This window comes from Phaethon lepturus, unplaced genomic scaffold, assembly GCF_000687285.1.
Source record: "Phaethon lepturus isolate BGI_N335 unplaced genomic scaffold, ASM68728v1 scaffold3107, whole genome shotgun sequence".
In the NCBI taxonomy this organism is placed as follows: Eukaryota; Metazoa; Chordata; class Aves; order Phaethontiformes; family Phaethontidae; genus Phaethon; species Phaethon lepturus.
In genome coordinates, this window is record NW_010550957.1 from 6966 (window position 1) to 19379 (window position 12414).

The window sequence follows — 12414 nt, forward strand, 5'->3', positions numbered from 1 at the left end:
CAAGGTTTTGAGTGAGTTTTGCACTATTGCCTTAGAAAGAAGGAAGTCACGGGTACTTTGAGGTGACCACAGGAGGCATCAGTTTCATTTTATATTTCTCACCAGTATCTGTGATGGGACAACCTCAATCTTATTTAGATATGTGATCCAGAAAACAGGTATTTGCATCAGCAAACTACTGTTTGGTTATGTTGTCAGCTTGCATGGTGAGAATTTAAACCAAAGTCACAAAAAGTGCATTCGCTTGGAAGTGATGCTTCATAGTAGCAGCAGGTATTCTACCATTACTTCTCTTGTTTAACTTTGCTTTTATGGACCTTGCAGTCTGTATGTTATTTGGACATATTGGACGTCTCATTAAAAGTTGTTTGAGTTGTCGGAGTTGTCGTTTTTCAAAAAAGAATGCCTCTAATACAGCTAGAGCAATTCAAACATGAATTCCAGTTCGGTTTTTAGCTTTATGATGTGTTTTGGGTTCATGGTTTCTTGTAATGTGCCAAAGGTACCATTTGACTTCTCTAGGCTTAATCTTTCTCTCTCTCCTAGGAGCTGATGCAGCAGAATGATATTGGCTATGTACTAAACGCCAGCAATACGTGTCCAAAGCCTGATTTTATTCCGGAATCCCACTTCCTCAGAGTCCCTGTGAACGACAGCTTTTGTGAGAAAATTTTGCCTTGGTTGGATAAATCAGTCGATTTTATAGGTGAGAAGAAAATTTAAATTCTCTCTCTAAAACCGTTTCTTTGTGTGTCTACCTTGCTGTTTTGGCTGAAGACGACCTGAATGCTTTCTGGGTGTTACAAAGGATCTATCTATCTAAGGATCTATGTACACAGTCACCATCACTTTAGAAGCACAGAAGCAAAATAACGTAGGGAGATTCTGCCACTGCATGTTCCAGCATTTGAGGAACAAAGACACTTTTTAAGAGCACAACTCTGCTTTCCGGCAACCTGGTAGATGCTCGCTATATGCCTGCAGAATGCGAATTAGAGAACTGGACATACAGATCCTGTCTTTAGCATTGAGCAGTGAGCTAGCCAAATTTGAACTGGCCAAATTATTCCATCATGAATGCTTGCTTTTTACTTGTGTATAAAATTAGAAACAATCACCTTTCTCAGACATCTAAATAGGGTTGTTTATGTGCACATTAAAATGCGGTATGCTGTAACTGCAGTATGTTTCCTGTGTGTAATCGCATGCTTTTTCTATACTCAGTGCTATACAGTGCTAGAGAAAATAAGTGATTTTTGTTTAAAGCTTCCATGAGGTTTGCAATTAACAGCTAATTTGGAAGTTTTGAACAATTCTAAATAACATTGCTTTCTCTGCAAACTTTTGATCGTGGTATAATGCTGCTGAGTGTGACACTTGCCCATTTCTTTGCTATGCAGAAAAAGCAAAAGCATCAAATGGCCGTGTGTTAGTGCACTGTTTAGCTGGAATATCTCGCTCTGCCACAATCGCTATTGCATATATCATGAAAAGAATGGATATGTCCTTAGACGAAGCTTACAGGTAAGGAAAAAAAAAAATCCCTTGATTTTAATTCTTGTGCCTGTTGGCTTGTTTTTTAAGGTGAAGAATAAAAGTTATATGACCAAGGGTAGAAGCAGACATGTTATTTTATCCAGTAGTTCACTGGCCTCTGCACACTCTTGTTTTAAGTGTAGGCTTCCTCCATAAACAAATTAGTGGTGGTGTGCAGACACCACACACCTAATATTAATTCCCCACCTACAAAATGCTGATGTTGGTCTTTGATCCGAGTAAGCAAACAGATGGAATTTAAACTGCTTATTAAATGTGTGTGTATGTACGTACATATACACACACAGCAATACCACGCATATGACAATCTCTTGTAAGTCAGAGAGAGAATGGAATGGATAGGGTTAAAGAAAGAGAACTGAGGGTATTTATAATCATGCTTGTGTCAAATGCTAGGCTGGAGCTGTTGACTTCAGTTTGGTATTTGGTAATGCTCTCAAAGAACTGCCTGCAGGTGAAATGTCTAGGAATTAAGAAAGCTTCTTTGTTGGTATTAAACTCAACCGGAAAGTATTTTCAAGTGTTGGCTCCTTGTGGTGTCAGGGAATTTTTGTGGGACCCCCTCCCACCCCTACCCCTCCTTTTTTAACCTTTCAAATTCCGTATTTCTATACATGGATTGTGAACACTTCACTAGATTCCAGGTGGCATGGTTGCAGCTTACCATGACTTCTCTATTTCATTTGACAACCAGCTTTGTTGTGTTGTACAGAAAATGGTGGTTTTCTTTTTGTATGCTATATATGCACAGCTGACACATCACTATAATGTCTGTGGTGCAGAAGCAATTTGAACAATTGCACTGGAGCAGGTGGAGAGTAGTACTTTCCAAATCACCAGAGTGTTTCCTGCTACTGTCTCTAAAACACTGATGAGGACAGAAAGAGGAAGATTTGATATTCCCTTGTGGAACATGATTTCCATGGGGCGTTTTCTTTTAAGCCGATGAACACAATTACGTGTGCAGTGAAAAAAGCCCATGGAAGAGGTGCCTGAACTACAATCATTCTCCCATTGCTTTAGAAATTTTCCACTGTTTCTCGCTAGAGCCTGCTCACAGTTTAGTGTTGCACAGTAATTTCAGGATGTATGGTGAAACAGGTTTCTTCCACCAGGCGTAGGTGAAAACTCTATTATGTAGATATAGATAATATGGTTGAATTAGCGGATGTGGATGGATGCTGTGCAAGATACGAGCTTGAGTCACTAAAAAACCCTCTCTGGGCTCAGGCTGTAGTGGGCTGGAGGTTAAGCTGTAGAGTACTAAACACTTCTAACATGCGTATGCTTCAGGGAACTTCTGAAGTGCTGCTTCTAGACTCCTCCATGAAATCTCTGCATTAAATTCTCATTTGTTTCTTAACCAGAAGTGGCAATTGAGCGTGAAGGATTAATCATCCTAGGCCTTTTTTTCTTTGCACTGTTAATATTGAACAACTAGTGTGAAATTTGGATTATATTTTGCTATATTTCCTTTGATATGGCTTAGTGAGAACAGCCTGCAGCACATTTCACTCCCTGGTTTGGGATCTCTAGATCTAAGGAAATAAACGTTTTTAATCTTTTCTTTTGAATAATGGATGATACAAGGGAAACAAACATCAAAATTAAATGTTATGCATGTTTTCCAATTGGAAAAAAGAGTGTGCATTTCGAAATGAAAAAGTTTGTAAAGCCTTAAAACTTGTTGGGGGGATCCAACAGACTTGAAACTTTTTCATTTTTTATAAAGCTAGTTTTAAATTTAGGACTGCCCAATATTTTGGGGTGAGACAAGGAGAGGGTGGAAGGGAGAGGCTACCAGAACACAGGTCAGAAATGGCAGTGTTGACCAGAAGGATCTTGCTTTAAATAACAAATCCAGTAACAAGTACAACTAGCTTTGACTGGAAAAGAATGAATGAAGACTGTATGAATTCTTCTGAGCAAATTGCTTACGCTGGAATAAAAGCCCCCACATTCAATGCTAGGAGATCGGCCTTAAGAATCTCTTCTGCAGAGCCTGACTAGTTTTCTCCATTTGCCAGTGCTGGCATTTCATGGCGGATGTTTCTGCTATGACTTTGCGCAATCTGATCTTCCAGGTCATCACATCAGCTCGACTATTCCTACTACTGTTTGTTGTTTGGCAACTTATCAAAGAAAACGTACTTCTTTTTTTTAAATTTTTTTTATGTGCTTGCTTGCATTTGTGCTCGTGTATACTTATATGCACAAGTACACCTTCAAATTTTTTTCATGCTGTTTTTAATGGCTGCACACCCACCTTCCATATACATCCCCAGAGAGATTTTGTTTTTACTAATATTTAATTTTCCCAGTGATACATTATATGCGCCTTTGTACTAGATTTAGCTCTTCCAGGTTTCTTCCCTTGTTAACTCCCTTGCCATCTGGTACCTTCATAGTTCCAGGAATGCTTTAAAACAAAAAAAACCCCAACCCAAACAAAACAACAACAAAACAAAAATGAAAAAAAAAAAAAAAGGAAGGATTTGGGCAGCTTTCTGTTTTACAGCCTGTAAAAAGCAAAGAATACTCACCTCCTACCGTCTGATTTTCAATATAGCTAAGTATTGCTTTTGTATTTAACTTTGAAGCATATGACATGACTTCTACTACTTAAGTCTTTCATACATTTAGAGTCCTGGTCCAGGAAAACATTTTAAGTATGCATTGCACCTTGTCCATGTTCCACCAGGTGTGTAAGTAGTATAAGTGATCGTGCCCCTGTACTCAGCACTGGTGAGGCCACACCTCGAATCCTCTGTTCACTTTTGGGCCCCTCACTACAAGAAGGACATTGAGGTGCTGGAGTGTGTCCAGAGAAGGGCAACGAAGCTGGTGAGGGTCTGGAGCACAAGTCTTATGAGGGGCAGCTGAGGGAACTGGGGTTGTTTAGTCTGGAGAAGAGGAGGCTGAGGGGAGACCTTATCGCTCTCTACAACTACCTGAAAGGAGGTTGTGTCAAGGTGGGTGTTGGTCTCTTCTCCCAAGTAACTAGCAACAGAGCAAGAAGAAATGGGCCTCATGTTGCACCAGGGGAGGTTTAGACTAGGTATTAGGAAAAATTTCTTTACTGAGAGAGTGGTCAAGCATTGGCACAGGCTGCCCGGGGAGGTGGTGGAGTCACCATCACTGGAAGTGTTCAAGAATGTGTGGATGTCGCATGTCAGGATATGGCTTAGTGGGCATGGTGGCTCTGATGCTGTTCATGCAGAACATGAGGAGCTCTTAACTCTGGTCAGAAACCAAGGTCGAGATCTCACTGGTGAAGTAAAATATGGAAAATTATTCTCTCAGACCTTGTTGTGGACATCATAAAGAGGTACAAAGAATGCCTTCTTTCCCCTTTTTAGCCACCAGAGAGAACTGAAGAGCATCTAGCATTATCTTGCTTAAAAGCTGCTTTTTTTTCATCCATGTTTTCCTGTGCTTGACTGAACCTCAGTCCAAGCATCCTGGCAAGTTAAGATTAGGCTGTTAGCATTCACAGCAGTTGCTCTGGGGTTATCTCAGGTCTGAGCAGCAAGTCCTTAAAGTAATTCTTGTTTTCTTTGTCCCTTCTTTCCAGATTTGTGAAAGAAAAAAGGCCAACCATTTCTCCCAACTTCAACTTTCTGGGCCAGCTTTTGGACTTTGAGAAAAAGATCAAGAACCAGAGCAGTCAGCCTGGACATATTAGTAAGCTGAAACTCCTGCATTTGGAAAAAAGCAGCGAGCACATGCTGGTCCCAGAAGGTGGGCAGAGCAGCCTCTCCGCTAACCAGCTCTGCATTACCGCTACCTCCGAGATCGTGGAACAGAAGCCGCCGGACTGCAGCGGTGTGCCACACGGCCACGTGTCCCCTCTGGAAGATGGCCCGCTGGTACAGGGCATAAACGGACTGCACGTCTCCCTAGATAAGGTGGAGGACAGCAACCGGCTGAAGCGCTCCTTTTCTTTGGATATCAAATCTGTATCCTACTCCGCAAGCAGCAACTGCGTGACTGCATCGGTTCAGGGCTTTGCCTCCTCTGAAGACACCCTGGAATACTACAAACACACGACCGCTTTAGAGGGCAGCAGCAAGTTGTGTCAGTTCTCCCCCGTCCAGGAGGTCTCGGAGCAGACCCCAGAAACCAGCCCTGACAAAGAGGAAGCAAACCCTGCCAAGAAGCCCCAGAGCACCTGGCAGCTGGACAGCCAGAGCAAACGGCAACACCTGGGGCGAGCCGGCAGCAGCGCGGCCACTCAGCGGTCGCTCCTCTACCCCCTCCACCGGAGCGGGAGCATGGAAGACAACTACCGAACGAACTTCTTGTTTGGTCTCTCCACCAGCCAGCAGCATTTGGCAAAGTCCGCTGCCGGGCTGGGCCTCAAAGGCTGGCACTCGGACATCTTGGCTCCTCAGACGTCGGCTACATCCCTTACCAACAGCTGGTATTTTGCAGCCGAGTCCTCGCATTTCTACTCTGCCTCCGCCATCTACGGGAACAGCGCTGCTTACTCTGCCTACAGCTGTAGTCAGCTGCCCACGGGCTGTGACCCAGCCGGCGCTGTGCGCAGGAGGCCAAAGCAGGGCGACCGAGGTGACTCCAGGCGGAGCTGGCACGAGGAAAGCTCTTTTGAAAAGCAGTTCAAACGCAGAAGCTGCCAGATGGAGTTTGGGGAGAGCATCCTGTCGGACAACAGATCCAGAGAAGAACTGGGGAAAGTAGGCAGTCAGTCGAGCTTTTCGGGCAGCATGGAAATCATTGAAGTGTCTTGAGGGGCAGCAGGCTTGTGTGACTGTATCGGAGTTGCTTCCCCCTCCAGGCCACTCTCCTGCAGCGTTTGAGAGGTCCCTGTAAATCTGAAAAGAACAAACTGCGTGCAAAAAAAGTGGGGGGCAGGGAAGAAACACGAGGCTTCAGCGTGAACGCAGTGACTAGATCAATGCGGCAAAGAAACGACCAGTGAGCATCTCCCCGAGGAGACCGAGGGTACCGCTGGGTTTCTCTTCTCCCCTTTCCTGGAGAAGGGCAGAACATTTCAAAGATCCTTCCCGGACAGAGGAAGCAATTATATGCAATGGATTGCACATCCTTTCAGTGGTTTTTAAAAAGGAAACTCTCTTGGTATTAAACCCTTTCTCTGGTTCCACTGGAACACGCTCCTACCCATCAAAGCTAGTTTTGGTCTCCCCTCCTCATGCCCCGCATCTTCACCAGTGCACCTTAGCCCTGACACTGAGCCAACCTCTGGAGGGAGACTTTTTTTTCCCCCTAAGAAAGGAGACCGGGAGCGATTCCAAAGGACGTAGGGACTGGTTACAGCAAGGCTGGTCTGAACACACAGCTCAGACAAATGTAAATACTGGTGTAACTATTGTTCTAATGGATAGGCTTTAGGTGACTCGCTAGAGAGCTGCTTCAGAGAAAAAAAAACCAACACCCAGTACCTCAAAAATATAAAAAATAAACTAGGGCTTTATGGCTGCCAGATGCTGGTAGTCAGTTCATAAGCAATGTGAACAAGTAATGACTAGCCACATTTGATTTTATTTTTTTTTTAAAGCTGTCTACGCACAAGTGTTTCAGTTGGCTCAGCAGCAATTCTTAAAAAAGACGAATGAACCATACTTATGACTGTTTCCCCCAGTCTTTTGAAACATAAAATAAGCAGTATTTGTATTTTTGATAATTAAGCTGGCTTCTGGGAGAGGGGTAGCTGCTTTGGCTTCTAAGCTGTAACGGAGTGGTTAATATTTAGGGTTACGTGCAAGAGAAGTGGCTGGTACACAATACCACAGTATCCTTTTCTTGACAATTCAATTGATGGCTCTTGAAGGCGTTTGTTTGTTTGTTTGTTTTTTAAAGCTAAAAATGAGTTGGGATGGGCTTCTGTCCTTAGCTGAGCAGTATCATTAAGGAACTGTTCTTTATATATGGATCCAGTCACGCGTGGGGTGGGAGCAGTTCAGGTGGTTTTTTCCATCCCCGTGTCCTCAACCCACACCATGGAGACTTGGGGGTGGAAGCTTCCTGTTAGGTTTGCTGACTTTACCCGAGACAGAGAGGGCTGGCTGGCTGTCCAAGGAAAGTGGAAGGGGACCTCCAGCATCCCAGCTCACAGTGAGGCGTGACAGAAAGGGGGTTTGAGAAGAGACAGCTTTAATGGCAAGGCTGCTCACCTCCCACACTCGCGGCTCCGAAGGAACATGATCCTGGCCGTTGTCCCAGCGTAGGGTCTCTGTTTCCCAGCGTGCCAACGCGTGATTTGGCTTTTGCAGACTTTTCTAGCTGTGCCGCCGCTGGCCTGCACCACGTCCTCGCCCTCACCAACCCAGGGAACACACCAGCTTCAGGAAGTGTCGCTTCCCTGCTGCCAGCGGGGTGTTTCCTGGGAGATTAGGCACAGCCCTTCTCGTGGTGTTTTTGACCCCTCAGAACATGGCGTTATCGGGGGCGAACTATATTGGTTTGTCCCGTTTCAGTGCAGGCGGCTGAAAATTGTAAATCACGTGTAACAAATACTTACCCCTAGCCAACAGCTTTAAAAAAAAAACTGTCAGCAGCAGACTGAAGCCCTAATTCCAGTCAGCAGCTTGGGCTATGTTTTGTTTTGTTTTTTACTGTAAGTTTAGCTAGTTTGTGACTCAAATCTCAGGTTTTACTATATTGAAAAGTGGAGAAGATTTTGTCATTGTTTTATTTTGTGGCTAGGATGTGACTTTTTAATTTCCTACAGCGGACTGTTTTAAAATAGCACTGAAAGCTACAGCATTGATTAACTTGATCCTAAAAAGCGCAAAAGGCAGAGAGAGAGAGAGGCAGCACCAGGAGTAACGGAACCCAGAGGCTGTGTTCATGACGTGCGTACGAGATGCTGGAAGGCAAGGGGGAGGTTGACAGCATGCTGGAAAGCATGTCAGGTCTTGGCTATTCATTAAACATACTGCCACTTGTCTCTGTTTACATATCAAGTGAAAGTGATTACATTACACCTATTTTCAGCATATATACACACTCTGTGTGTGCATATGTGTATGTAAATGACTTAGCAGTGCTCCTCACAGCCAGATTTCAGTAAAAGCCTGTGTCTTTGATATAAATCAGTTAATGGGGGTCAACACAAATCAATCCCTAGAGGTAGAAACAGATTCTTCCTGTTTTTTGTGCTCCTTCACGTGTGTGTGTTCTCCCATTCTCTCTATACATACACATACATTTGGGTTTCGTTTCCTCAGTCGCCTTCTAAGGAACTGAAATCTGGTCTTCTGGCTCCTGGTGATTTCAGATATGCTATAGTCACCAAACGAATCGAAGCTGTAGGCTCAGTATTTTTAGGGGACGGGTTCCTGCAGGAGGAAGCCTTAACCCCATGCCCTGCACAGGGTGGTGCCCTGACTCCTGTCTGAACTAGCGTCCTGTACCTGAACAATGCTGGAAAGGGTTTGCAGAAGTTTGGAAAGCAAAGTGGAGGATGGGAGGAGGGAAACGTGTACATGTTCAATATGAATATAATGTTCTTTGGTGTATGGCAAGCTGTTTAAGTGGTTCAGAGAGATGTGAGTTTCTCATCTTGTTGAGTCGTGAGCATTACCTGTATGTTATGATGAAATAAAATCAGAAATGGTACCTGTTTATATAGAACGGCTGAGGAAGGAGCCTGTGTGCCTCTGGCTGTGGAGTGTGCATGACCTGTTCCCCAGCACCCAGGACTAGCAGGGGGCTCATCCTTTTCGTATGTACCCTCCTCTGCAGGCATGTGCCTGTTAATGCACGACACAGATGGGGTGGCTTTGGACTGCTCAGTGCAAGCAGCGCTTACTTTACAGCACCGGTAACAGTTTCGGCCTCTTACCTGTCGCTGCTTACCCCACCTCTCTGCTCCCTCGAATAGCAGCAGCGCTTCTCTGCATTAACATCTTACCCTGCCCAATACTGCTGTGAGTAAACTGTTCCCAAGGCAGCCGTGCTAGTCTTTCTGAAGCAAGTTACCTTAGACTGAACCCCACAGTTTTTTCCTGCCTCCCATACTTACTTGAAGAATTAGTTGTTTAAAGACTTGTTTTGCCTGATTCTGCCAGTCCTGAAGCACTCGGGGGGGATTGCTGAGGGAGGGGTATGCCCCTCATTGCTCCTTCAGAGCCTGTACAACTCTAGCATGTAAACATCAGTCCTGCTGCAGAATATGGCTGCTACAATTACATCCTTAGATGGCAAAGCCTACAAGTTTGTGCAATAGCATCATCTTCAAACTCAGGTGCAGTTAACAGCAGCTTTTTTTTTAAAAGGCAATTTTAATGCATAATCCCAGAAAGGGAAATGCAGTATCTGTGGTCTCGCTACGAGAGACCATATCATCAGCCAGAGCGCAAGTAATAACCTGGGTGGGTTTCTGTGCTTACTTTCTGCAAAGAAAATGTACGTAGAAAGCTTGCATCTGATTGCGCAGTAAAACAAGAACTGTGTTCAATGTTAAATGTAAATGGCATCAGCTTGAGAGCCTACAAAATAGGTTCACTTGGCAATCTTCTAAGAAGCTCTAGCTTCCCTCACCCTACTCCCAAGTCCACTTCCAATCTCAGAAGGTCAGACTAGCCATGTTTGTTCCCTTTACAGTTTTTTTTTTAAGTATGCACTTCAGCTTTTACCACTCCTCCTCCTACCTGCTTCACAGGACTTGCTCTGCTCTTGTTCCTCCATTCTTCCACTCTTGCCCCTGCCAGCAGACAGCTGTGTGAAGAGAGTCTTACCTCCATCTCCAGTCAAAACCCAAGAGGCAACAGAAATTTGTCTCTCACACATCATCAACATTTAATTTTCATTTCATTGACTGGCATTACTGGGAAGAGGTCCCTGAGGTCACTAGGGTCTTGATGTCACCATCACCGTTACATTCCTAGAGCGAAGTGGACTGAAAACAGGGCAAACCTCCCCCCAGCATGGATCAGGTAGCCTTAGTTTTGAGGGGGCTTAAGGGGGGGTAAGGAAGACAAAAATGTGATAATCACATGAGCTGCTGTTTTTACTAACTGTACGTTCATCAGCTCGTTATGCTTTGACTCAGCCCAAGTTTTAAATTGCTTTCTATGAGGAAGCAGTGGTTTCAAAAGCCCAGAACAGTGGCCTGGCACTTCTCCTGGGGAAAGCACAGGAGTCCTAGTAAAGCTGTTACTGCCCCTTTTTAAATCTGAAATTACAGAGATTTAGCCAAACAACTCACCTATCTAGACATTTTAGTTAGATAGCCATGTCTTAAAGTTTGTGAGATAAAAAGTAGAGTTCTTCTAGTACTTTTAGACTTTATAGCTTTATATTTAATACAATATGGCTATTCTACTATACACGCAAAACCACAACTGGGAGTTCAGGTAGAACAAACAGAGTTGGTTATGTATCAGCTCAGGCTGGCAACTGGCCTTGCCCTTCGAACCAGGCTTACAGAGAACTTCTTGGCCCTCGGGCCCAAACGGGTGCTCTGGGGCAAACTGAAGTGTTTCTGCAGCGAAGCCTTCGGCTAATTCTGCACTTTGAGAATATGAGCGAGAACCACCATAAATAGTAAAGGAAAAGGAGCTATTTCTAGCCTTCTGCAACACCCCCCTCTCTGGAAGGGGCTGCTTTCCTAGCATATAAAATGCTGTAAAACACTTCTAGAGAACTGCCCTGCTCACTTGGAGGTGTAGATTTCAGCTGCTGTTTACAGGGACCCTTCACCAAGTGCTGCTCCTGTACGAAGCCAAAGTGTGATATACTACAGGCAACGATGAGGCTGGGGCATCAGATCACTTTAAAAACTGCAACCCCCAAAACACCCTATACATTTGTCTCGTGACAGCCCATCACCACTTTGCTTTCCCAGTGCCAGGAGAACAGCGTACTGCTGCAGGTACGTTCACTTATTCTCCTCTAAACTGCTGATTTTCTAAGTTTATTAGAATAATCTGTTTCTGGAGGAAACAGCTCCATCATGGGATGTGCCCCAAGCTGGGCTTCCCTCAGCAAATGACATTCAGCTCTTCTTACAGCACCTGCCCCTTGCTTTTTTAAAACAGAATTTTGCTATCTGCTTGCAGAAAGCTGGTTGCCTGGTCTTTAGCAACCCCTGTGACACTCCACTGAGCCTCCAGTATTGCTGTGCCTCTCTGTAGTTCGACCCGCATCAGAATTAAGAGAACAGAATCAAATGCTTCATTTGAACGCTACACTGGTAACACCCCAGCAAGGTACTGACAAAATCTACTGCGTCCTCATTTATGTCTGTGGCCATGTTAGGGCCATCATACTTCATTACCTCCACAGCTTTCCCATGAGATTCGTTAAAATACAAAGCTTTTAAAAAGACAAAAGGGTTATTTTGGGCAGCTGATATTAAAAATTGGCCTTTGAATGCTGCACTCCTCTCCCACACCTTAGGAAGACTAGCTCTGTAATGCTGTCGGTAGGCCAAGCACAGCCATGACCATCTCACACCTGCCTTGGCTTTGTGGACCACTGGGTGAGCTACTCTCCTTTCTGTGTCACCTTGCTGTCCTGTGCAGGCTCACATTATGAAGTTAAGACCTACCTGTGGCAGCTGAAAGCAAGCCAACAACCCCCGGAGAAGTACCAGCTGAAGAGAGGCTGAAGTTTGGCTAGAAATACAAACTCCATTCGGTGACGTGCAAAGAGCCGGCAGGAGGAGATGAGCGGCCGGCAGGGCAGGGGCCACGGTGAAAGCCACCCTGCCCCAGGACACCCAGCTCTAGTTCCGTCTGCGATCTGGCAAAGAACTGATGCAAAGCATCTGTCAGGGCACGGGCTGCTCTTTCTGACAGGCAGGTAAGTGTGGGGGGAAAAAAAAAGAAATGAAAAACACTTTGCTGCTCATGTTTAGTCTTCCTGCTG

General features: G+C 44.8%; 1 protein-coding gene across 1 annotated transcript in view; it reads left to right on the top strand.

Annotated features, from left to right (window-relative positions):
• The window catches only part of DUSP16 (dual specificity phosphatase 16), a gene marked incomplete at its 5' end in the record, with an annotated part of 13014 nt that extends 6706 nt beyond the window's left edge, over window positions 1–6308 (top strand). Inside the window, 3 exon segments of the mRNA XM_010290692.1 lie at window positions 547–706; window positions 1401–1524; window positions 5132–6308. Of these exon segments, the coding sequence (XP_010288994.1) occupies window positions 547–706; window positions 1401–1524; window positions 5132–6308 (1461 nt within the window).
• Window positions 6309–12414: the final 6106 nt, after the last annotated feature.